Consider the following 23,360-nt stretch of genomic DNA (forward strand, 5'->3'; position numbering starts at 1 on the left):
GTTCATTTGAGGTTATTCATGGATTTAGAGCTCGTAAACCTTTAGACCTTCTTCCTATGTCACCACATGCTAGGGTCTCTGAGTCTGTCGAAGCATTTGCACATCATGTCCATTCATTGCATCAAGAGATCAGTAAGCAAATTGAAACTAGTAATCTTCAATATAAACTACAGGCTGATTTGCATAGGCGTGCTAAGGAATTTCATGTTGGAGACTATGTCATGATTCGCGTCAGACCTGAGCAGTTTCCATCTAGAACCGCAAAGAAATTGCAAGCTCGTAGTGCTAAACCTTTCCAAATATTGAGACGCATAGGACCAAATGCGTATGTCATTAACATCCCTTCTGATTACAACATTAGTTCCACTTTTAATATTGAGAACCTAGTTGCTTACAAGACTCCTTTGCCTATCCCAGATGGCTCATATGACACACCTACTCCTACCCCACCAGATATGCCTGCTTTTGACCCTAACACTTTCCCTTCTCCACCCACACGAAAAGAAAAGATAGATGCTATTTTGGATGAATAGATAATATCTACTACTAAAGGAGGAGCTCACCATTTTCTAGTCCAATGGAGAGACCATTTAGATTCTGATAGCATGTGGATTATTCGTGATGAGCTACAGCAGATTGATTCGGACATATTAGAGTACTACCAGAGCTGCCTGCAGTTCCACTCGACTGAGTCGAGTTTCTCCCACCCTAGGAGAGTTGGTGCGGACACCAGCCTCAGATCATCGATCAGACACATGTATAGTCGATGGCACGAGAGGGCAGCCCACCCAGTGACACTTTGGCTGGGTGACAGATTATGAGAGAGAGAGAGAGAGTTTTTATGTTTTATTTATTGGGTACTTTGGTCTTTTTCTGTAGGAATATTTTGGTTTGTTTTTTCTTTTTAGTTTTTGCCTATATAAAGGCTTGTAAGGCTTCGTTAAAGGTGAGAAATGATTATTAGTTTTGAGAGCTTTCTCATATTTTCTTTTGCTGGTGGATTCCGACACTCCGTTGGTAGATTTCGCGGGTTTAGTTACCATTGTTCAGTGGATTCTGGATGCCCTATTGGTGGGTTCCTAGGGTTTGCATCATCCGAGACGTTGTTCTGCATCAAAAGACCATAAAAATTCTGCTCAATTTTTCAATAGAACCTATTTTACTAAGAGTTGTGCTTCAGAATTAATCATGGTTCAATTGGGAAAGGGATGATGATGATGACATACAAAGAAACCAGAGTAGTAAGTAGCATGATATATAAGAAATAAAAAATGTTAGTTGCATCCTTAAAATAATTCCATGATGCAACTACTTTTAAGCTAGCAATTGATCGAAAGTATTGCAATTTGAAAACTCAAATGATCTTTCGCTTAAGTCACTTAAGTTATTTATATAGTTCATAATCACACACCATGCAAAAGTTCAAGAGAGATGTACAGAAGTAGCATGGGTCTAAGTAGTCGTAAAAGGGGAGGCTAGTGCACAAGGGTCCAGCCTAAGGTTCAGCATATCGGTCAGTATCATACCGTACTGGTATCGAACATGTATATAGTGCACTGTATCGACACTTGGTACATCTCGACGTCTCGTGTTGTACCGTGTACAACACCTCAACACTGTATTAGGACGGTACTGGCACAGGGTCCAATACTGAGATGGCGAACCTTGGTCCCGCCACTCCGAAGTCAGGAAGGGTCAGATGTACGCGGCCTTGCCCTCACGTACAGAGAGGTTGTTTATATATTTTGAACCTATGACACCTAGGTTATGATGAAGCAACCTTACTGTTGCACCAAGTCCACCCTCTAACAAGGTCTAAGTAGTCATGATGCTACAAACAAATGATTAGATTTCGGTTCATGAAATTACACCAAATACAAGATTGTAGTTAGAGAAACCCAGCACATCTATTAGAAAAATATTGAGGAGAATTCGGGGCATGCAGAATTAAGTAAATTAGCCTTCCATTTTCAGTTTTTTGTTCAGTTTAGAATGATAAATACTTAATATTTGCCAATATATATTTCAAAAATCCGTACAAGAAGCGAGTCATGCAAATCCTAGTCTTTGTAGAGTTAGGGGAACTATTTGAGCAGGACTAGTGTCTTAAATTTTTTCTTACTCATTAGTTGACTGGGAAAGCTATACATCCATAAATATTGAGTTTTGTATTTGCTTAGTTATCTTTGCATCTAGGGCTTTGTGGGGATTCAAAATTTGACTATGAAAAGTAGTTCCATCATATAAAGGAATAGAAAAGGTCATCATTAAAGACCATGCATTCTTGTGCATGCAGAAAGGGAGACAAGAGTAAAAGGTAAGTTCTCACTCTTTTCTTATCACCCATACTATTTTATCCATTTTATCCCACTAGAAAATTTAAATGACATGCATGTAGCATCTGCTGGAAAACTCCAATCGAAAATCTGCTGGCTACAAGATTTGTCATACTGGTCGGTATGACTGGGTATACTAGTGTATCGGTACCAAACCAGTATATAGTCTTGTATCTTACCGGCACTCAGTATACCTCGCCGTCTTGCACCATACCGCGTACCAAAATTGTAATAGGATGGTACCGGTATATGGTCCGGTACCAAGCGGCGAACCTTGGTTGGCGAACAAATTATCTTTTTTTAGAAACTGTTTAAACTCTACTTTTTCAGCAACCATATATTGTATGACCTCCAAACCCCAAATTAGCAAGCTCGAACTCTTTAATTTTCTGGTAACTAAACTATCTGATCAAGATCTGCTGAAGTGTACCGAACTAGCTGATTTAGGGCACATAGAACCAGCCGGTTCAAGGTGTCTCGAATCGGACGGTCGAATACTATCATGGTTCATTACCACAGTTTTGATATAGAGGGAAAGAGAGGAGAGAGGAAAAGAGAGAGGCAGACCAGTTGCCGACTTCAGTTCGAAATTGGCAAATTAAAAAAGGAATTCCCTGCTCTGAGCCCTCCCTCCCTCTCTCTCGGCCTCTCTCTCTCCCCCTTACTCTCCCTTTCTCTCCCTCTCTTGCTCTCCCTCTCTGTCTCTCTCTTTTCCTCTCTCTCCTTCTCCCTTTCTGGCTCTCTCTTTGTGATTGTTAGATTTTTTGGTTAAATAATGATTAGAAGTTTTCATACTTTAAAACATATATATTTATATATATGTTAAGATGGGAGTTCGGCTCAGTTGGTTTGTACGTTGGTTTTCTAACTTAGGGGTCGTGGGTTCGACTCTCCTTTTCCTCGGATTTATTCTCCGTAGCCGAGCTGTCGAGGCTTCTTCATCGCTTATCCTCATGTGGAGGCGCTCATCCAAGGCGTGTGGGTCCCACCGCCCGTGCTCGTTCGAGGTGGGTGGGTCGCGCCCGAAGCGCAAGGAGCTGAGGTGCGAGAAGCGTGCGCCCGTGCTCGTCCAAGGCTGGTGGGTCGCACCTCGCGCTCGAGGTGCGAGGAGCCGCGTAACTTCCTCGCTTGCACCTCTTGGCGACGCGCCTTCTTCCTAAGGACAACCTCCTTTTGGCGACCGATCTCGCATCCGCTGGCCCTACTAGTATTTTTTTCAAACTTTCTTACCAGTTTTGACCATTGGATCGTTTTTGGTCGCGTCTGTCCCGAAGAAATCTATAAATAGATCTCTACGGATTAGACAGAAGACAAAATCGGAAGCAGAGAACTTCTACTCTCCCTTCCTACTATTTTCTTTCAATCAACGGGCTTGCTGCATACTGATTCTGGGTTCGAAGGCTTCTTTGATCCGTGCAAATCATTGAGGCAGAAGGAACATTGCGAGAGGCTGTTGTATCTCTAGAGTAGAACGCCATCCAAGCCTAGTGCACTGTAAAACGAAGAAATCTACTTCAAGGAAAGTGACCAACATATCATGCCTCAGCATCTCGGGTTCCATTTTTTCACTCTCTATTTATTTTCTTTAAGCCTATTACTGCCTATTATTTGTTGAAGCAGAATATTTTAGATTTTAATTTTTCTGGGACAGATTACTCCCAACAATATTGAAGTAGATTTTCCTACATATAATAGGCTAGTATTTAGAGTTACCCCAATGGCCAATGCAAGTGACCCGGTTCCTCCTGAAAAGTTTAATGAAAATAGCTTTAAGCGTTGGAGATACAAGATGGAAATCTTCTTAACCACACCTAGGTTATTTTCCATAATTATTGACTCTCCTCCAAATGAGAAAGAGAATGATCGGCTAGAACTTGTAATTTGGAGGAATTTAAGAACTAAGACCTGATGGTCCCGCGCGGTAAGAAGAACTAAGACCTGATGGTCCCGCGCGAGCGAGTCCGCACGCGCCAGCTGGCAGCCATGCGCCCAATCCCAGTCCCTCTCGGACTGGGACTCTCCCAGCCAGGACGCGCGACCCGGTCAACCGGGACATGCGTCTCGTGCGCCCAGTCCGCGAGATCCAAGCCGTCCCAACCCTCCATCACCCACCATCCAATGGCCAAAGACCAAGTCAATATCCAACTGCAGGAGGACTTTTCTTGGGTGATTTTCAGCCATTGATCTCGTGCCAAATCGACGGAGGAGAAGCCTTGGATCCATGGGAAGACGGTTTTCCATGTTTATCTTAAGGAGGGTTACTTAGTTTTGTCTAGGGTTTTAGCCTATAAATAGAGTTGTAAAGGGCCATTGTGGGGCATCCCAGAGTGATCCCAGAGTTATTCCAAAGTTGTGTTCTCTTGTGAGAGAGTCAGCCGTAAGGCTTGGACGACCTTGTGCCGATTTCAGTCTAGGGGTTAGGCCTTATGCTTGGGCTATTGATGGGTTAAGCCTTCAATAGATTTCGGTCCTTAGATCTTGTGTCTAGGACTTGGGCTAATGGTAGATACATCAATCTTCACTAGATTGGGCTAGGAAGGGATCTCTTCAATCCCTTGCTAGATTTCTTTTGTTTTCATTGTTCTTGTTATTTGTTTTTCAATTGAGTGGAATAGAATTCAGTTTGCTTTCATTTTGATCTTTGTATTGAGTTATTCCACCGGCGTTGCCTACGGTCGGTCCATCCTCAGCGGTTTTTGAAGGCGCACGCAAGGAGCGCGAGGAAAGGGGCATGGTGAGGAGCTTTGGACCGTGAGCCCCCATCAATTGGTGCTTTCATTGAGAGGGGCTAGAACTTGGATCCCAATGGGTGTAAATTTAGTTTGTACTTAAATTTCATCAGCTATTTTGTATAACAGCGTCAAAAATTATGCTACCGATAGAATCAATATTATGTTGTAGAGCATAACAGATTCCTTTGCCCAAAAGCAAAGAACTTAATGCTACTAGACCATCATATCTAACTGAAAGAATTATGGTTGAGAAGTTCATAAAGTAGGGGCAAACTAGAAAAAAAAATAAACAAATTTTGAGCTAGAAGTTTAACTCTAAATCTAAATCAAAAAGGTAAACTAAAAGCTACTACTTTATGAATTATGGTTGAGAAGTTCATAAAGTAGGGGCAAACTAGAAAAATAAATAAACTAGAAGTTCAACTCTAAATCTAAATCAAAAAGGTGATACCTGAAGTGAATAATCTCTTCTTCTTGGGTAATGGTGCAAATTGGTTATTATCAATAAAACAATTTTCAGCTAAGGGCATGTCCATATGTATAACTTAAAAAGCAGTTGACCATCAACATCATGATGATCATGTTGAACGGCTTTTTAAGCTACATATATGACCATGCCATATATTAGAAGTCATTATGCATAGTTTATAAAGTAGTTACATTACTGAACACAAGGAATATTGATATTCAAGCAGCATACTGTTGGAAAATTCTAAAGGAGATATTAAAACAAACCAACAAGGTGCTAGAGGCTGTACATCATTAGCTTGTTTTTGTATCTCCTCAACAAGTTCTGCTCCACTGCATTGCTTCTGTCTTACGTCTAGTAATTCCTGGAGTTTTACATTATATAATGCAGACATAAGAAGCAAGTTTCAAGCATATCCTTGAAACTTAAATCAAAAACTATAAACAAAAATGAGGCCTGCAATGTTGTATGGCTCAAAATGTTGGGTAATAAAGTGGACCTGAGAAAATAAGTTAAATGAGGAGGAAATAAGGATGTTGAGATGCTTGTGAGGAAAAAATTGGAAGGACGGAATGAAAAATAAGTACATTACAGGAGTTGCAATAGTTGCACAAGTTAAAGACAGAATTGAGATTGATTGAGACAATACAGATTATTTATGGCAAAGAACTGGGGCTTCAGTAACTAAGAATATTGAAATCTTTCTGAAAGTACATAGGCAAAGGAAGGTATGCACGAGTTAACATGGTTGAAAACCCTGAAGTAAGCATATGGACAAGCTTTTAAGTTGAAATAACATCAGAGTAGCCGTAAATAGGAATGCTTGGTGAATGGGTACTCATAAAGCTGATCCCAAATACATAATGCTTGATCATAGTCATTTTATCTAAATGTATGTGTGTGTATGGTGGTCATGGTGGTTGGGGTTGGGGACAGGTATACTAGAGAAGGAAAAGGACCTGCATTCAAAAAAACCAAAGAGGTGGAGAACTATTTATCTATTATGGGCATGCAAAAATGAGTTGAGGACACCTGTGCAATGCAAGATGCTTTAATCTGTCTAAAATTATTTAAAAAGTGGTGAGACAGGAACCAGGATAACATGAATGGAAGTCATCAGAGCACTTGGGAAAGGCTTTGCTTAGAATGAGACTGAGGGCAAGCTCTATGGTTGATAAGTTAAAGGAAGATTAATTTTGCCACCTGTGCAACTGGTGCGGCAATCTTCGCAAAAGAATATTCTGGATCTAATGAATAACCAATACCTGCAACAGAAATCATATTTAGTAAATAAATATGGTACTGATTCTATAATTTATTGCAAGTATTCATATAGATATTTGATGATAGCTTAATAATCGACATGTTAACTAATCATTGCATGCTAATGTCGCACTTTTCCCAAATTTTAACCTTATCTCATAGGAACCCTAGCATAAATAATTACCTATATTTGCCTGAAGGGTTAACTAAAAGGACATATTAGTGTATCTTGTTTACCCATCTTACCATGGCTAATCAATGAAGCCTCTACCTGATCGCCATTTGGGCTGATTAAATTGCTTCACAAGAAAATGTAAAAAAAAAAATAGTATAATTTGAAGTTTTTTTTTTGTTTAAATGCAAGAACTATGGAGGCTGGCATTTCAACAAGTCATTTAGTTAGTAAGGTCTTTGACTCGGTCCAAATCCAAACAATTTCTGATTAGGGAGTCATTTGGTACTTTGTTTCTTTTCTAGAATGGATTTTATTGGATTACAAGTCCAACCAGGAATCCTTTAGCTCTTTGATAAGTTAGCCAGTCTGTTTTTCTGTGCCACAGCTGCCAGCTGCTAACGCCAACAGCACACCCAGTCCACCACCAGATTAGTGTCATAGAGAGATCAAAACTTGAGTATTTAAACTGTAGCCTAAAGTCAACTTTTACTGGGGTTTACTTGAATAAGTTATGCAACAAAAATTTCTATCATACCTAGAAAAACTATCACCCCCAATTTATATTGCAACAATATTTTATTGGAATTATTACCATTTTATCACAAAGTATTTCCATTTTTTACATTTGTCATGAAAAAAGAGCAACAAATTTAATAAAATTAAAAACTAAGTGAGCTTCAGGTCTTTCCAATTGAAGTTGACAAATTGAAATATTTAATTTATCTAATAGATTCAAATAATTTTTGAAGTTCTAAGTTTGTAGAAAATTTGGTGGGACATAGCTTTTCTCTTATATTTGTAAATTCTTTGCCTGATTCCATAAAACTAAGAATTTATTGAAGAGTACCAAAAAAATGTGATTTTCAAGGTCTTATAATTCCCACTAAAGATGCTAAACCTAACCATTCTACAAAAATAACATGGATGCAATCTCAAATTTCAAATCTAATTTAACTTGATCGGGATGAAAAACGGAAAGAGGGCGGACCCTGACAACATTAAGGTTTCTCCAATTGTGACCTGGGTGCCACGTATTCAAAACATGAAAACAAGCTCTCTGCACATGGGAGTAAGGCTGCGTACATTTAACCTTCCCCAAACTGTAGTGTTAGGAGTTTCACGCATTAGGCCGCCCTTTTTTTTGGATAAAAATGGAAATTGAAGGGTTTTGGAAAAGATGAATTGTCCTAAATCAAACAAATCATATAAGCAAGCTTGGGTGGGCAACTCAAGCACTTCGACATAGTTATTTGCATCAACCAGTATCATTACATATCTCTAGATACATGTCTATATAGCATGTACGCAACTCTACTGCAATCCAAATTGCATGGTTAAGTACCACACACAACAAAATAATATGTACCATTGCATAATCTTAGAAATTGGACCGATCAATAAAATGTAATGGGAAAAACCAAAGGAAAAGCATTTGCACAAATTAACATACTTGAGATATTAGGAGGGAACTCAAAATAGAGGCATTGCATGCTTTATATTTCCACAAAAAAGTAGCACACGTGGGCACAAAAAGTGACATCAGCCAACCTTTTACCCTTCAACATTCCTACACTTACGGAACTCTAATCCTAAGAGGTTATAACATGCTTAATCCTCTTTCGGTCATTGCTCCCTAAAGAATTACATTTAGACCATCCAAACCATATAAAAAATGTAACTACCTAATAAACTCCTCTACTAATAAGACTTGTGCAATATTAGATCTCTATCATATATTTTGCACATTATAGCCTCCACCCCTTATAAGTTAGTCCGCAACAAGGTACGTCGTCTCAGTACCGGTGCCATCCTATTCTGTGTTGGTACGCCTAGTACAGAGCCGGTTCGGCGTACCAAGTGTCGGTACGCCCTCCATACTGCATACCATTACTGAATTGATACGGTACGGTACGCTCCGTCCCATATGGTTTGGTATTGTGTGGTGTACCTTCATCTGCAGTAATGTTACTGATTCTCATATGACAAGGATTCTAGAGGAGACTTCATAACAAGATCTAAAAACTTGGCATCTTTTTTTATTTCAACCGGATCAAATGAGTTTTGATTTTTCCAATACCAATGGTTTCAATTCAAGTCTCAAGATCTTAATGTAAAAAATAATAAAAACTCACATTAAAAAATCAAAACACGAAGGAGAAAAGCTAAGCATTTTAGACATCATTCCACCGTATGTCATATAGTTTCAAGTTTCAACTTTCAAATCGCCACTTGTATGCTTTAAAGTTTCCACAGTTTGGCACTTTTAAAAATTATAAAAAAACATTAAAGAGAAAAAAAATACAGAAATATATAAATTTTAAAGAAAATTTTGAAATATAAATTATATACTATATAACATTAGGCAAAAATATTATACACCAAATACATACATTCATGTCAATTTTTTTAAATAAAAACTTTTTATGAATTCAGGCTGTTATGTGATACTTCATAAGACTTAGTCATGTTTTACAAGATCTTTAGTATGCTTCAATTTAAACAATAACTTAAGAACATATTTTACATACTTTTCCCACAAATATCTTGCCAACAATATTTATGTGCAATAATTCTATTCAAGACCAGCAAGAGTCAAGCTTAATTTTACAATAAATGTTTTTTAGATGCTTAATTTATCATCCAAGAGCAAACAAAAAAATGATGATAGTACAGTAAAATAAGTGTTTTTACCTAAAGTTTTTCAGTCTATGCCCCGCATAGACAAAAAAAAAAGAAGAATGGCCTTGTATTGCAACTTGTAAGTCAGTTTCAGCCGGAACTCAAAACCAAACCCAGTTTTGGATCAGATCAGTTTTGGAGTTTCCAAAGGCACTTCAGATGATGGTAATAAGTTCCCATGAATTCATTTATGGAGTGAGAAACAAGAATTTTGTACTTATTACTAAAACCACTGCTATAGATGTAAGGACTGCACCTTCAAGAGTTGAAAATGCCTTCATGACAAAGGTAATGGAGGATGGAAAACAGAGTGTCCCATCTGTTGCTATTGCAAACAATTCCTGCAAAAAATGACCAAAGTTTCACCCACATATGACAACTTCTTAAGCAGCAAATGTACAAGAATGCTCAGTCTCTTGTTTATCTAAGTTTGCATCGCACCTCACCAATTGTGGCCAAAGTCTGTTGCTGATCGGGTGTCTGAATCAAAATTTTATCCAAGAAAAATTGTATAGACCTCCTCACCTAGATAGCAATAAAAGAAAAGATCAGACTGCATGATGATCTGACTTTTAAGCAAATTATATCCATAATCTGAGCTACAAGTAGCAGGCTATACGAACCGGTGACAAGTCTCCTGTTGGTTCTAGTGTTTCGAGATCAATGAGACATCTTATTACCTGTATGAGAGCAGCTTATTACACCAAACAACACTGTCAAACATAACAACTTGAACAAATAAACAGATGATTTTAGTCAGCATATTTAGCAGTAGGATCTGCTTTAGCATGGTGGTGCTGAAACCTTTTCCCTTAGTAGTTTAAAATACAAGTGATAGCAGCCATTGTAGCACAACTACAAATTCCAGAATATAGGTACCGGTTATCACCGCCCCATTCTAGGCAATATCATACCATATTGGTACCGAACTCCGTAAGGAATGTACTAGGTCTCAAACCAACCCCATACCGGATGTACCGACACTGTACTAGCATGGTACTAGTATGAGGTTCGGTACCGAGATTACATAAGGCATGTGTTTATATCAAGTACTATAGGAAGGTTCCCGACAATAGTTGTGTACATATCAGATACTTAAACTGATTTTGGATGGTGAATAGTTATTTGAGGGTAAATAGATAAAAGTTTTACTACATTAATAAGGTTGGGGGGGAGCTAAAAAGAATAATAAAAAAAAAAGAAATGAGGTGGAGGGGAGCTAACTTACCTTGTTTTGGGTTGGATTTAGCCTTTGATTGTTAAAATCAGTTGTTTTTTTTTCAAAAATTGCGGGAGGGGGATCCGAACCAGCATGTACCGGTGCGAACTAAGCAGTTCAGAGCGGTTTGACGGATTTTTCAAAAATAAAGGGTTAACTATCCCGATTCTGCCTCGGTTCAGTTCGATACGCCCTGAACCAGGCAGTTCGGCATACCGTGAATAAAACCATTGGTAATCGCTCCCTAATCAGTTAAACAAGTGTCAGAATTATTCATTGTTTGGTTGACATTATGAGTGTAGTGGAATAAGTTCTAGAAAAGTGAAAAAGTAAAGGGAGATAAGAGAAGCTCCCATGGTTAACTTATTTCACCGTCCCTAATGGTAAAGGTAACCAGGTTAGGCTGCTTTTGGGGGCACTGACTGGTTAAGTTTAACATGCCATTTTAGGCTCTTGTTTGGCTGGTTAGACTGCTAACCCACCCGTAACCATCATATAACCAGCATCCAGACAGGGCCTTGTATATGAGCATTAACCAGACTGAAACCATAAACATACAATTTCTTCTGAACTCAAAGGTGATATACTCATCAGAAAAAATTATGTTTCAAGTGTCTTTTTGTATTCAAATTCTGATTATCAAAAGGCATTAATGTCATGCAGTTATCAAGTCGGTGAGTGATAATAAGCTATAATTTGACATCATAAAATTAATATTTTCCAAAAAAACAGTTTGACAAGATACTATCATTGACACTGCACTTAGTCATCTGCAGCTTGTCTAGTATGGCCTCATGTGTCATGTTTACATCTGTTTATAACCTGCTTGTTTCAGTAACTACACACATTATCTTTCATGTAGGCAATCACGATTATCTGAGATACAGAGAGAGTATAGTGTTGACCACTTTCTATAAGAATAACTTTATGTCAGCAAAGCTGACACTATAATGGCAAAAAGGAAGAACATGACAAACATTAATAATGTGTGCATCAGAAAGTTATCCAATGTTTAGAGTAGCACCTGTCTATTAAATACTTATGTATTGTTTGTAAAGAGATGCAACACAACTGTGCAAAAATAAAAGGTACCTTGTTTGCATCCTTTTCATAGACTGCATAGAACAATTCAAGTAATCTCTCCCGAGTGAAAGATTTTATTTCTCCCATCATTCCGAAGTCATAGTAGATGAGTGACCCATCCATGTCAATAGCAATATTGCCTGGATGGGGATCAGCATGAAAGTAGCCAATCTTCAGTATCTGAGTTAGCAGAAAATAGCAGCATGTTAGCATTATAGTCTATTATGATCCTTAATTTCATAGGATATCCCAACAATTAATATACAGTAAATTATAGGTAGATAGACATTAACAAAAATAAGATCCCTAAAAGGGCATGTGAACAACATGGACAACATAATTTGGTTACAAACTGCCTTTCCTGTTTGATAGAAAATCTTGCAATCAATTCCAAAAATCAGTATCTAGTCAAATATTTTGAGTTAAAAAATAATGTTCAAGGAGACCACCAGAACACTTTCAAATTTTAAAAAAAAAAAACAACTGTGGTTGTAATAGTGAAAGCCTGGATATAGTTGCACAGATATAGCTCCACTACCTATGTCATAGTCACCCCACCTCTCCACAACCACCCCGACATAGAATTGAAAAAGTTATAGAAGGTAACAACTATCAACAAAATAAGTAAAATTATAAGAAAATCACACTCCTAAGTGGATAGAAACTGCACCTACAATGCAAGATACAGATGGAAAAAGTTACATATAGTCATGGTGTGGTCTACAAAGCTAAGTTGCAGCCGTCCCTAGCCATCTTTTTTGGTGAAGGCAAGTTGAGATATTATTCTCCCCCTCCAGCATTTCAGGCGGCTAGAGGTGTCTAATTCTACTTCAAAATGTCCCTGGTGTTGGTATCGGTTTGAGAACCTTGATCATGTCCTCCTGGCTTGTCCATTTGCCAGCTCTACTTGGCAGCTGCTTTCACCTACTAATTCCTTTGCTTCCCAATGGATGTCAATTGATCAGCTTCTTCAGGATTTGAAGCAGTTACTATCAATGTCATCTACCATTCCTCAGTGACTCTGCGTATACAGGATGCTAGCTATGGAAAGCCCATAAAGATGTCATCTTTGCAACAATCAACCAGCTTCGAAGAGCTCCAATCTCACTGATTGCCCACAAGGTGAATGAATTCTTGGCTGCTATATCTGCTTTTCCTAAGGTTCACAGGTTAGTTAACATGCCAGCAGGTCCTGGTTATCCATGGTCCTTATGGCCCATAAAGTCCACCTCTAAACACTTAAATTGGGTATCTCTTCCCTGTGGCGTATGGGAGAGCATCCTATTGGCGAGCAGAGGATTAATAATTCAGGATGATCATGTTCAGGTCCTAGTTGTGCAGGCTCAATCCTCCCTATGCGATACGGTTGCTGAAACTGAGTTTCTTTTTGCTCAGGCAGACTCACCTATGTGACGCAAAAGTTGAGTGCATCCCAACTGTGTCCGAGAGCAATCATCCATGGTTACCAACTGTATTTAAAACTGCCCAACACCAACAGAAGCCTGCCATTTTTTATCTTTTTGACATCTGGATGTACAAACAGTTGCTTCCTTTCACAGACACATGCAAATCAGCCACCTGATTGGTCAGCCTCTTTTGGATTTGTACATAGGTCTTGGACATGATTACCCTATTAACCTGATGGATCTTGCAAAGGTTGAAAGGGTGGCTGTATTTTTGAAAGAGTTTGTTCATGACTCCGACAACCAAAAAGAAAGACAATGAAATTCACCATTTACCTCAAAAATGGTTTCAGCCGAAATTTCTCCCATCCTAGTTCTCAACAAGAAATTCACCAGTTACCTCAACTAGAATACTGAAATTATTTACCTGAATCAAGTATGATTCTGTTGCACGTTGAGCAATCAGCAAATGACTAAAGCCCCTTGCATCAATCTGATCGAGATTGTTTATCTTTATGCCTGTTGAATAAAGTGATTATAGTGAATTAATTAGGCATACAATCAGAATGAAAGCTTTGTAAGGTGGTGTAATTTCTTGATCAAGTCAATGCCAGTTACAATTTAGGCTATGCATGTAGGTAGTGACACAGTAACACCAACCTGGAACATATTCCAAGGTCAAGACTCTGGTAGATGTATAATCCCAATGGATGAGCTACAAAGGAAAAGTCATTATATGCTGTTAGATAAAAACATCCGAGATTCCAGTACCAAGAGCGACATAAAGGAAGAGTTTCTTCAAGAGAAGGAAACAGAAACCTAAATGAAAAGGTCTCATAGTGCAAGAACATACAGGTACACGAACCCACTTTATGTTTCTAAATTCTCGACGAAATCTATCAGCATTCTTTCCTTCATTGATATAATCAATTTCTTGATACAAACTCCTGAAAGTCCACAATATATTGCGAGGATGGCCACATTATAGGAGAACAAAGTTACATACACCATTAGGAAATCAAAGCTGGTTCATTCATTCATGCAAGAAAGAGATAAATATAAACAAAAAAGAATCCTGAGGTTCAAAATACTGCAAGGATGGTCAAATCAGAAAAGGGGGAAAAATCCTTAGAGCACCTAAAAAGGTCAAAATTAGTTAAATTGAAGATAAATGCAAAAATTCTTAACTTCCTCAAAGCATTATATCTGAGAAATAGTCTTCAAACTAGCATGAAGACAATAATATATATATATATATATATATATATATATATATATATCCAATGATTTGTTAAGTAAAGCAGAAAAAACACCAAAGCAGCTTGTAAAATTTTAAAGGTGATATCACACTAGCACTAATTACATGAAGAAATAGGAGACTCCCTGACATGTTCTCTCAAAGTGATTCCCAGTAGGCTCTCTTTGCTGGCAAAGATAATAGGTTTGGGGAGTTTGAAAAGCGATATTGCAACTTGCTTACCTCTTTTCTTGGCCCGAGAAGAATTTGAGTTGACCTTGGTCCGGAAATATGAGCCTGAAGCCTGAGCCCTGAAGTAGACCCAGTCCAAGCCCGAAGGCCCGTCCTAATCCCCTCTCCTCTTTTTTCTGTTATGCACTCTCCCCCCTCTCCCTTCCAAGCGCGTCCCTCTCCCCTAATAGCTTCTCCCAATCTCTCTCACGCCTCCTCTCCCACCCCCCACCCCCTCTTCCAATCTGTCTCCCTTGCAATCTCAATCTCTCCCTCCCTCCCGATCTCTCTCTCCTCTCTCTTCCCCAGTGCATTCGCTCTCTTGTTTTGCCTCGGATAGAAATAGTCTTGGACGGCCGGCTCAATTGGGCTTCGGGGCAAGCTTGAGTTGGACACATGCTAGTATAATTTGAAAAAAAATAAGGCCTCCAGACTTGAAATTCAAAATTTTCTAGACCAGGCCCAAGCTGCATGGAAACATGACCCAACCTAGCCCAATTCCAAATCTACAACTGCACCTATCTAGAACAACAGTTACCTAAAGGGATAGGCATTCAAAGTCCACATCACCATCAACCACTTATGTCCTCATTACGAGATGATGCATTTGGCATATGTATTTTAGATACTACATTAGATTAGGATATATGTCTAGTTAGGGCTTGTTTGGATACATAGGTTGGTCTTACTATGGAATTGAACAACTTTGGTATGGAGTTATATTGTAGCAGAATGCCAACTATTCTCCATAATAGCTAAAACTTCAATTCTTGGACTTTCTTAGTATCAAACGAAGTCTCTCGCCTCTTGTCTACAAAGATTTACCAATTTTTAAGAGGGACAAGGGGGGTTATATTATACCAATTGCTGAAATAAATAAGAGTTGGTGGAGATAGTGAAATACATCAGAAATTTTCTGCAATACCATGTTCATAACACTCTAGGCTCTAAAAGCAACCAAAATAAGAAATAGGAGAAAATGGAAAGTAAAGTTTGATTTTACTTTCACAGTCGTAATTTTATTAACTTCATTAGAAAACAATTAGTGAAGATATTGCACGCAGAAAGAATATGCAAAAATCATTGGAAGTCACATATGAGGTGACTCGCCCATCCCCAAGGCATGAATAAAATGAGATTCAAAGAAAACTTCAGTGGGAAAAGAGAAGAAAAAACAATGGTGAGAACAGATTACTGATCCAACTTATGGTTCATTCATTTATACTTATATCAGATTCATAGCATAATCTGAATCACAGATATTTACATCTAGCAGTGTGCGTCAATTCTGTAAGATAATGTTTCAGAGCAGAAAAGGTATTTAGTGACTTCTCTAGTAGCTTTAGGACTCTGTTGAGTTATTCATCCATAAGATGGCTAAGATGCACAAAAAATCATGTGTCAGAAGAGAGATTCAGTTTCAAAATAAGGTTTATATTTTCAGTTTTACTGCTGATGTCTCCAATGCAAGCTTTTAGCCTAAACCAAACTCAGTTTAAGATTTTCTATGTTACATTACATATTTTCTGTACTACGCTACGAAGTTTGGCTATAATTATGGTTCTATGAGAACAATTTCATCAAGAAACCATTGCTCAACCAAGACTCATCATAACAACATCATTGAAATAGGATCTATTTGATAGTACATCCCTTCATTAATTGGAATTACATTTATCAATTCCTCCAAAAGATTCTAGCTTTCTAAGCGAGGACCCTTGACTTTTGAAAGAATAAAATGAAATTGCATCTTCAGCAATCGAGAACAGCATGGATGATTGCCATATTTTTATCCAGTATTACAAAAGAAACAGACGTGGCATAGATGATATTCTTTGACTGATTTAGCAAGATCTAGAGGTTTAGTGGTGAATTAACATAAGGTGAAAGGGAGTAGACATTTTGCATATCAGAATAGAGAATCATGAAACTTGTACAAAAAAAATAAAAGGACAATAAAATGATATCCCTTATTACCAAATCACGAAACAAAATTCTGACTACTAAAAATATCAGTGGCATATGAAACCTTTGATGCTGATGGCATCCAATTAAGAATCATAAATGCTTAGAATAAAACAACAGTCATAGCAGGATTAGAGACAACAATCCCAGTCATAGTTTCAACAGCATCGAGGGAAATCAAAGGAGCGAAATACTTACTTGGAGCACTCATCATATATACCTATCCAATCCCTTGTAGGACCTCCAAACGTCTCACTTCTCTGAAAATACTCAGCTACTAATTTCAAATTTCCTGGGGAAAAAAGAGGCATAATATTTGAAGTAACTAATACAATAACATATAGAAATCTCATTGAACTAAAACCAAGGTACGCGGAACCGACCGAACCGATGTACCGGTGGAGACCGGTACTGGTTGAAACCGGTTCCGGAAAAAAAAAAAAAAAGCACGGACGCGCGCGCGTCCGCGTTATGCGACTGGCATTAAAAGCCCACGCAGGGCAGCACATGGGCTCGCTGCCCCGCGTGGGGCGCGTGATTCCCCGCGCATGGACCGCAGTTTGCACCAAGTGGAATGCGCACGGGCGTGAGTCAGCGTGCGTTTCCCCACTCGCGCCCACGCGCGGGCATCCCTCAGCCTCTCTCTCTCTCTTTTTCTTTTTTTTACCCTTCTCCTCTTCTTCTTCCCGAGCCTCTCTTTTCTTCCCCTCTCTCCTGCTCTCTTCTCCTCTCTTTCTCCTTTCTCCCGCGAGCAAGGGAGGTCGTCTTCCCCGCGAGGTGCTCAGGAGGAAGAAAGAGGCCCGGTAGCGCAAGAGAGGTCTTCTTCCCCTCTCTCCTCCTCTCTTCTCCTCTCTTTCCCCCTTCTTTCCTATGAGCACCGGTGCGGTTCGCACCGGTACAAGCAAAGAACCATTCGGTTCCGACCCCAAAGATACCATGGCCGTACCATACCGGTGGAGGCCGGTACCAGTATGGTATAGGCTAACCGGTCGGTTCAGCAGACCTTGACTAAAATACAACTAAAGATCAAATATTTTGGCAACTAGATTCATGCGCATCCACAATTGAAATACCTCTTCTTCATAATTTTGCACCAAGAAGCACAAGAACCATTAGTCAAACCTTTACAGGAGTAACAAGAAAGCAGAAATAAACTTTGATATGTAAAAAAGCAGCAAGTTTTGAGGGGACATAAAGATAAATATAAATAGCAGCAAAAGGACACACATTCTACAAGTAAAGCACCATGCTAAGGTTTGCATGTATTGAAACCATGTATGTATTCTATATCATAAGCATCATTGCAGAGAATGAGCGAACGCTTAGACTAACAGCAAGAAAACATGTTCATACTAGTGTATGCACAATATAATATGTCGTGACACCTCATTCTCTCCGTGAAAGTTTCATCACATCTAGCAACCATGACGTCAAAATTATCATGATGCTAAAGGGTTTGGTTCTCTTACTTAAATCAATATCGAAAAGGTTTTTGAGACCTGGCCTCTGAACTTTAACAGCAACTTTCTCTCCATTATGCAGGATCGCTCGATGCACCTAGGGGAAAAACATTTATAGAGTCAAATCAGAGATCTGAGAAATCCTCGGAAAGTTTGCCTTACAATTAAAGAATGTTTAGTGGTCAAAAAAGAGGACTAAATGCATAAGAAGGTAGCAAGATTCAATCACTGGTCTTAGTTCCAAGGGAAGGCCCAAACCTGCAATATGCAAAGCAGAGAAGCAGATTAGATTATCAATCCAGTTAGGGAACCACTTCAAAACTAAAGAGGTGCTAATGATATTATTTTACAATTAGAAGCAGAAAATTTATGTGTGCACATGTGTCTACATACTTATATACGCATTTATGTGTGTTTGTGTATCTTTGCATGTATGTAACCATGTCTATATGCATTTTTGGGCATTTTTTGACTGCTATCGAGCTAAAAACACTTAAAAGAAAAACATCTTTCTGTGGGCACGAACTGTCATGCGTTGTCACCAAAGCCTTTCTTCTCTAACTAGAATACAAATATTTTCCAAGACAAAAAATAAAAATAAAATTAAAACATAGAATACAAAACAAGTGATACGAAAATCCATTAAGTTTTCACCGTAGCATTGTGGAGCAAGAATTGACTGAAGTTGAAATTTAATGTCAGGAATAAGAGTTGCCACTGCATGGAGCAAGCACCTGGCCAAGACTAGCTGCAGCTATGGGTCGATCTTCAAACTCCTTGAATAATAGATCGACTGGAGAACCCAACTCGCTTAGTATTAAAGCTCTTGCTTTTTCAGGTGAGAATGCAGGTACACGATCCTGCATAAAGGGTAAATAAACTTCAGGAGGTTGCCATGAGAACTTTATAGGTGGATGGGTGAGCATGTGAGTCTGGTTGTGCATGTGGATGGGGGGTTAGGTTGCTTAAAAGATGCTACTACAGACCAAATATCTGAGACAAACAGCCATTCAACATGGAAAACAATAATCATTGATGCATCCAAATTGAGAGGATAGACTATATATATATATATATATATATATATATATATATATATATATATATATATATATATATATATAATGTATGTATGTATATGTATATGCCAAAGGAATAGAATAAAAACTAATACATGGACAACACAAAACAGAAGTCAAGAGTTTGTATGACCAGATTTCAATGGATGGACAACCAATCTGCTTAACTGCAAAGTAGTATATACACCATGTAGACCGCATTACCCTCTTCACTATCGCAAATTGATAAAACAAGCGAAATCAGTGGCAGAGTGATTTCTATGTTATACAATGAATATACAACAAAATGATGACTATACGACAAATACCTGCAATTTTGCAAGCTCATCTACAAACTCTCTGGGGAATAAATCAGATCTTGTTGAAGAAAACTGCCCCAATTTGACGAAAGTTGGCCCAAGTTGTAAAATTTGTTCTCTCAACCATGAAGCAGTTTTCTGCCTTCTGATTTTCTGTATAAGGAGATGCTTATTCAAAATCCAAACATAATTATATAAAACCAGAACTTTCAAGTATAAAAATCAAAATCAAGAGTCAAAATAACCAAAATTGACATAAGGTACCCGGACAAAATTTTTCCACCAATATCTGAAAAATGAATTAAGAGAGAGTAGTAAAAAACATATTTTTTATATGCCTTTAGTATCAAAAGTTCCACATGAGAAAAGGAGCAAAGTTAATTTAGAAGGTGGTGATGTTAGATTTGGACTTAAAGATCCCGTTATCATGATGTGGTAATTTACTAAGCAGTGCAGAGTGTTCTTGTTACAACCCTAGATCTCGCCCAAAAAGACTAGCTAGAAGGTGTTTTTGGGTTCTTTGATCTTGTATAAGTACGTAAGATCTACTCAGCAAATAAGCGATGTGAGACTAAACACACAACCGCACAGGTCCTCACATACTCCCTCTAATTAAGCTCCAGCGTCCTCATCAGATTCCTACACCCTAAACTCTAAACCCCAAATTATTTAAATCCAATCACAAACACTACGATCAGCTTGTGGTCAGCTCAAATATACTCGTGCTGCAGTATCTCTTAGTCTACATAGGTCATGGCCCGATCTAATACCATTTATAACAACTCAGAACTTCACCCAAAAAGACTAGCTAAAAGGTATTCTTTGGATTTCTTGATCTTGTATAAGCACCCAAGATCTACCGAGCGAATAGTCGATGTGGAACTAAACACACATCCGCACGGGTCCTCACAGTTCTCCAGTTTTTTAACTCGCGATATAACAGAAGTTTGCTAGAGATCTGGGCACATACCTTGTGAACCCCTTAAAAGGATCTTAACACCATGAAAACATGAGTTTTACTATTCAACACTACGGTGATCCAACTAGCAAGAAGATAAGTTGTCACTGAGGTTTTAAAGCATACCTGCTCCTCCTCCGTAAATCCACCGAGGTATGCCCATTTCGCATTGTCAAAGAGAACCCGCAGGCGTAAAGTGAGCAAAAATATCCAAATGTCTATAGTCCTTCGCCAGGCACTGTAGTTGTCCTCGGCCCAGCTGAAACCCTCCTCTGAAGGCAGAACTTTTAACTCATCCGTGAAAGGAATCTCCTGAAAAGTCCTTTTCTGAGTTTTAGCAAGAGCAGATGATGTCCGGTCCCTTTTAACCAGCTTCGCTCCATCAGCAGCTACCTTTGACCCATTCACTGACCCTAGCTTTTGACGAGAAGCACCCTTGCTTCTCATCAATTCCTTCGTTGAGACCATCTTGGTATCCCGTCCAGCGCCATACCTACCAGCTCCCATCCGACATGCTTCCACTAGAAACCTAGGAAGAGTTTTTGTTGATGTGCAACTGTTTGCCGATGCTTCCAACCTTGAGAATTTCGGGCTGGAGATGGACCCAGTGAAACTAAAACGGTCATTTATTAGTCGTCCTTGATCTACATGCTTAAAGCAACGATGGAAGCAGCTATCTGAAGCCAGTATTGCCGCCATCAGAGATCAGGACCTGAGGTCGGAGGCCCTGTAAACAATATCCAAATATACACACTCAGGAGGGTAAAAGAAAAAAGTTAAAACAAAGGCAACTCTTCATGGCACTTTTTTTTGTGCATAAAATTTAATATAAGAATACTATTGGAATAATTACAAAAATCACCTGTCAGAATTTATTTATTTTTTTTTTTTTGATGGAAATGGAAGTAGTCGGAGACTACCACCAAAATTTACTGATAAAAGAGAAACTATATGTTTGCGTAACTGATGGAGGAGGGTGATTTACAAAAGGATTGAAGAACTCAGACTGAAACAGAGTTGTGAGAGTTTCCGCCTAGATTAAAAGGAAAAAAGCTAAAAGCTAGTAAATTAACTTGCTAGACCGCTATTCCAATCTGCACCAGACCAACAAGATGAGACAGTAAGAGAAGGAAAGAAAAGAAAATAAAAGAACTAATCTTTATAATGTATGATTCCTCGTAATTGAAATCATGTAGCCTTCTAACTCAAATCACAAACCACGACTTCAAGAAACAAAAAAAAGTAGAAATGGAGAAGAAAAAAGATAAAAACACTTTAATCCAATCACCTCTGACCTCCTAGAAGCGAAATTCTGTCTTAACATCATTTACAATCTGTCCCTCATTACAAAATGTATTGAACAGGAAGAAATAACCCATCTGGCATAGCTTTTAGTAGGTCAGAAAGCACTTTCTGATCTTTCTGACCCTCCAAAAGTATTTGTGGATGAAATAGAGGTGTTTGATAAAAAATTCGGAAAGTTGTTTAAGCTTTGCGAGAAAGCTAAAACAGCTTCTTGGAAATGGAGCCTTTTCTAAAAAGTACTATTAGCATGCATCGAAAGTTGTTTTGATTTATTATTTTTTTGACCAAAATAACCATGATAAAATATTATAATTACAAAAAAATGTCCCTTTTATATTTATTAATATATAATGATGATAATTATACTATTTTATATCTTTATTATTGTATTATACTATAAATTTAATATAATATTATTATATTATAATAAATTGATATGTTGTGTTATATAATATCAAATTATGTTATATTATTATGCTATATTATATAATATTATATTACTATATTATAATAATAATATATTATATTGCAATATTATTATACTATATTATATATTTATGTATTAATATATATTATATTTTATTATGCTCTGTTGTATAATATTATGCAATGTCCTTTATGATCATTTGTCATACCAAAAGTACTCTCTCAGTTTGTTTACCAAACACATATTAAAATTAGACAACATTTTAGAAATATAGTTACCAAATATTAAATAGCTTTTTATAAAAGCTCTACTTCAAAAAGCTCTACCAAATAAGGCCTATAACTCATCACAACCACTATAACATCCAAACCAAGGTTGGCTCTAATTTAGATACCCACCAAACCATCTCCAGTTTCACAATACATAGGAAGAACAATCCATAGAGGACCTCTTACAAGGGGAAAAACTTCCAATCCACAAAACTCTATGCCCCAAGAAAACCTCGAATGTAGACATCTAACTGGCTAACAAAAACTATTTCAATCTACATCAATCCAGCATAATGAGAGAGAAAAGGAAAAGGGGAAGGAGGAGCCGAGGAGGACGAGGAATCAATCTTTTATCATATCTCCATCTGTATCTATCTGTGAGAAGGAAAAGGAAGGAAAGGAGAAGCCAGGGACTGATTTTATAGTGTTCGCGGTCCCTACGAACTGAAATCCTTTTTTCTTTCTGACCCTGTGCGGTCTCTTTCTCACCCTATGAGGCGTAGCCTCACGTTAAGGCGGCGCGACTCATTGCCCCAGCCTGGAGAGAAGAAGGAGGCCCGAAGCCTGTTCCAGAGAAGAATCGGGGCAGAGCCCTGTTCGAAATCGAGATGGAGACAGATGTCTCATTCTCAACCTCAAAGACCGGCGAGCTTCGCCGGCTATTTTAGCCACAATACCATCCTCTCTCGAGAGGCATTCTGCCTCCCTCCCTCTCTCTCGTTTATTTGGACTTTTTGCCGCCGTCTGCTGTGCCGTCACTGGGCTCATCGC

General features: G+C 38.3%; 1 protein-coding gene across 2 annotated transcripts in view; it reads right to left on the reverse strand.

Moving 5' to 3' along the window:
• Positions 1 to 23,360, reverse strand: part of LOC103723802 (protein ACTIVITY OF BC1 COMPLEX KINASE 7, chloroplastic-like) — a 40,617-nt gene that overhangs the window by 14,628 nt on the left and 2,629 nt on the right. Inside the window, exons 2-15 of one of the 2 annotated variants that reach the window (XM_008814840.5) lie at positions 20,715 to 21,315; positions 19,640 to 19,783; positions 18,987 to 19,112; positions 18,262 to 18,349; positions 16,991 to 17,084; positions 14,213 to 14,306; positions 14,020 to 14,074; positions 13,787 to 13,878; positions 11,966 to 12,136; positions 10,278 to 10,334; positions 10,096 to 10,179; positions 9,911 to 9,995; positions 6,741 to 6,802; positions 5,827 to 5,901 (exon numbers count right to left, since the gene is read on the reverse strand). In XM_008814840.5, coding sequence (XP_008813062.1) covers positions 5,827 to 5,901; positions 6,741 to 6,802; positions 9,911 to 9,995; positions 10,096 to 10,179; positions 10,278 to 10,334; positions 11,966 to 12,136; positions 13,787 to 13,878; positions 14,020 to 14,074; positions 14,213 to 14,306; positions 16,991 to 17,084; positions 18,262 to 18,349; positions 18,987 to 19,112; positions 19,640 to 19,783; positions 20,715 to 21,287 — 1,800 coding nt within the window. In that variant the 5' untranslated portion in view covers positions 21,288 to 21,315. The remainder of the gene's footprint in view (positions 1 to 5,826; positions 5,902 to 6,740; positions 6,803 to 9,910; positions 9,996 to 10,095; positions 10,180 to 10,277; positions 10,335 to 11,965; positions 12,137 to 13,786; positions 13,879 to 14,019; positions 14,075 to 14,212; positions 14,307 to 16,990; positions 17,085 to 18,261; positions 18,350 to 18,986; positions 19,113 to 19,639; positions 19,784 to 20,714; positions 21,316 to 23,360) is intronic. The other variant, XR_015975605.2, reaches the window with a different exon arrangement.

The sequence above is a fragment of the Phoenix dactylifera genome, chromosome 2 (genome assembly GCF_051530095.1).
Source record: "Phoenix dactylifera cultivar Ajwa chromosome 2, Ajwa_hap1_PhDact_Kaust_v1.1, whole genome shotgun sequence".
Classification (NCBI taxonomy): domain Eukaryota; kingdom Viridiplantae; phylum Streptophyta; class Magnoliopsida; order Arecales; family Arecaceae; genus Phoenix; species Phoenix dactylifera.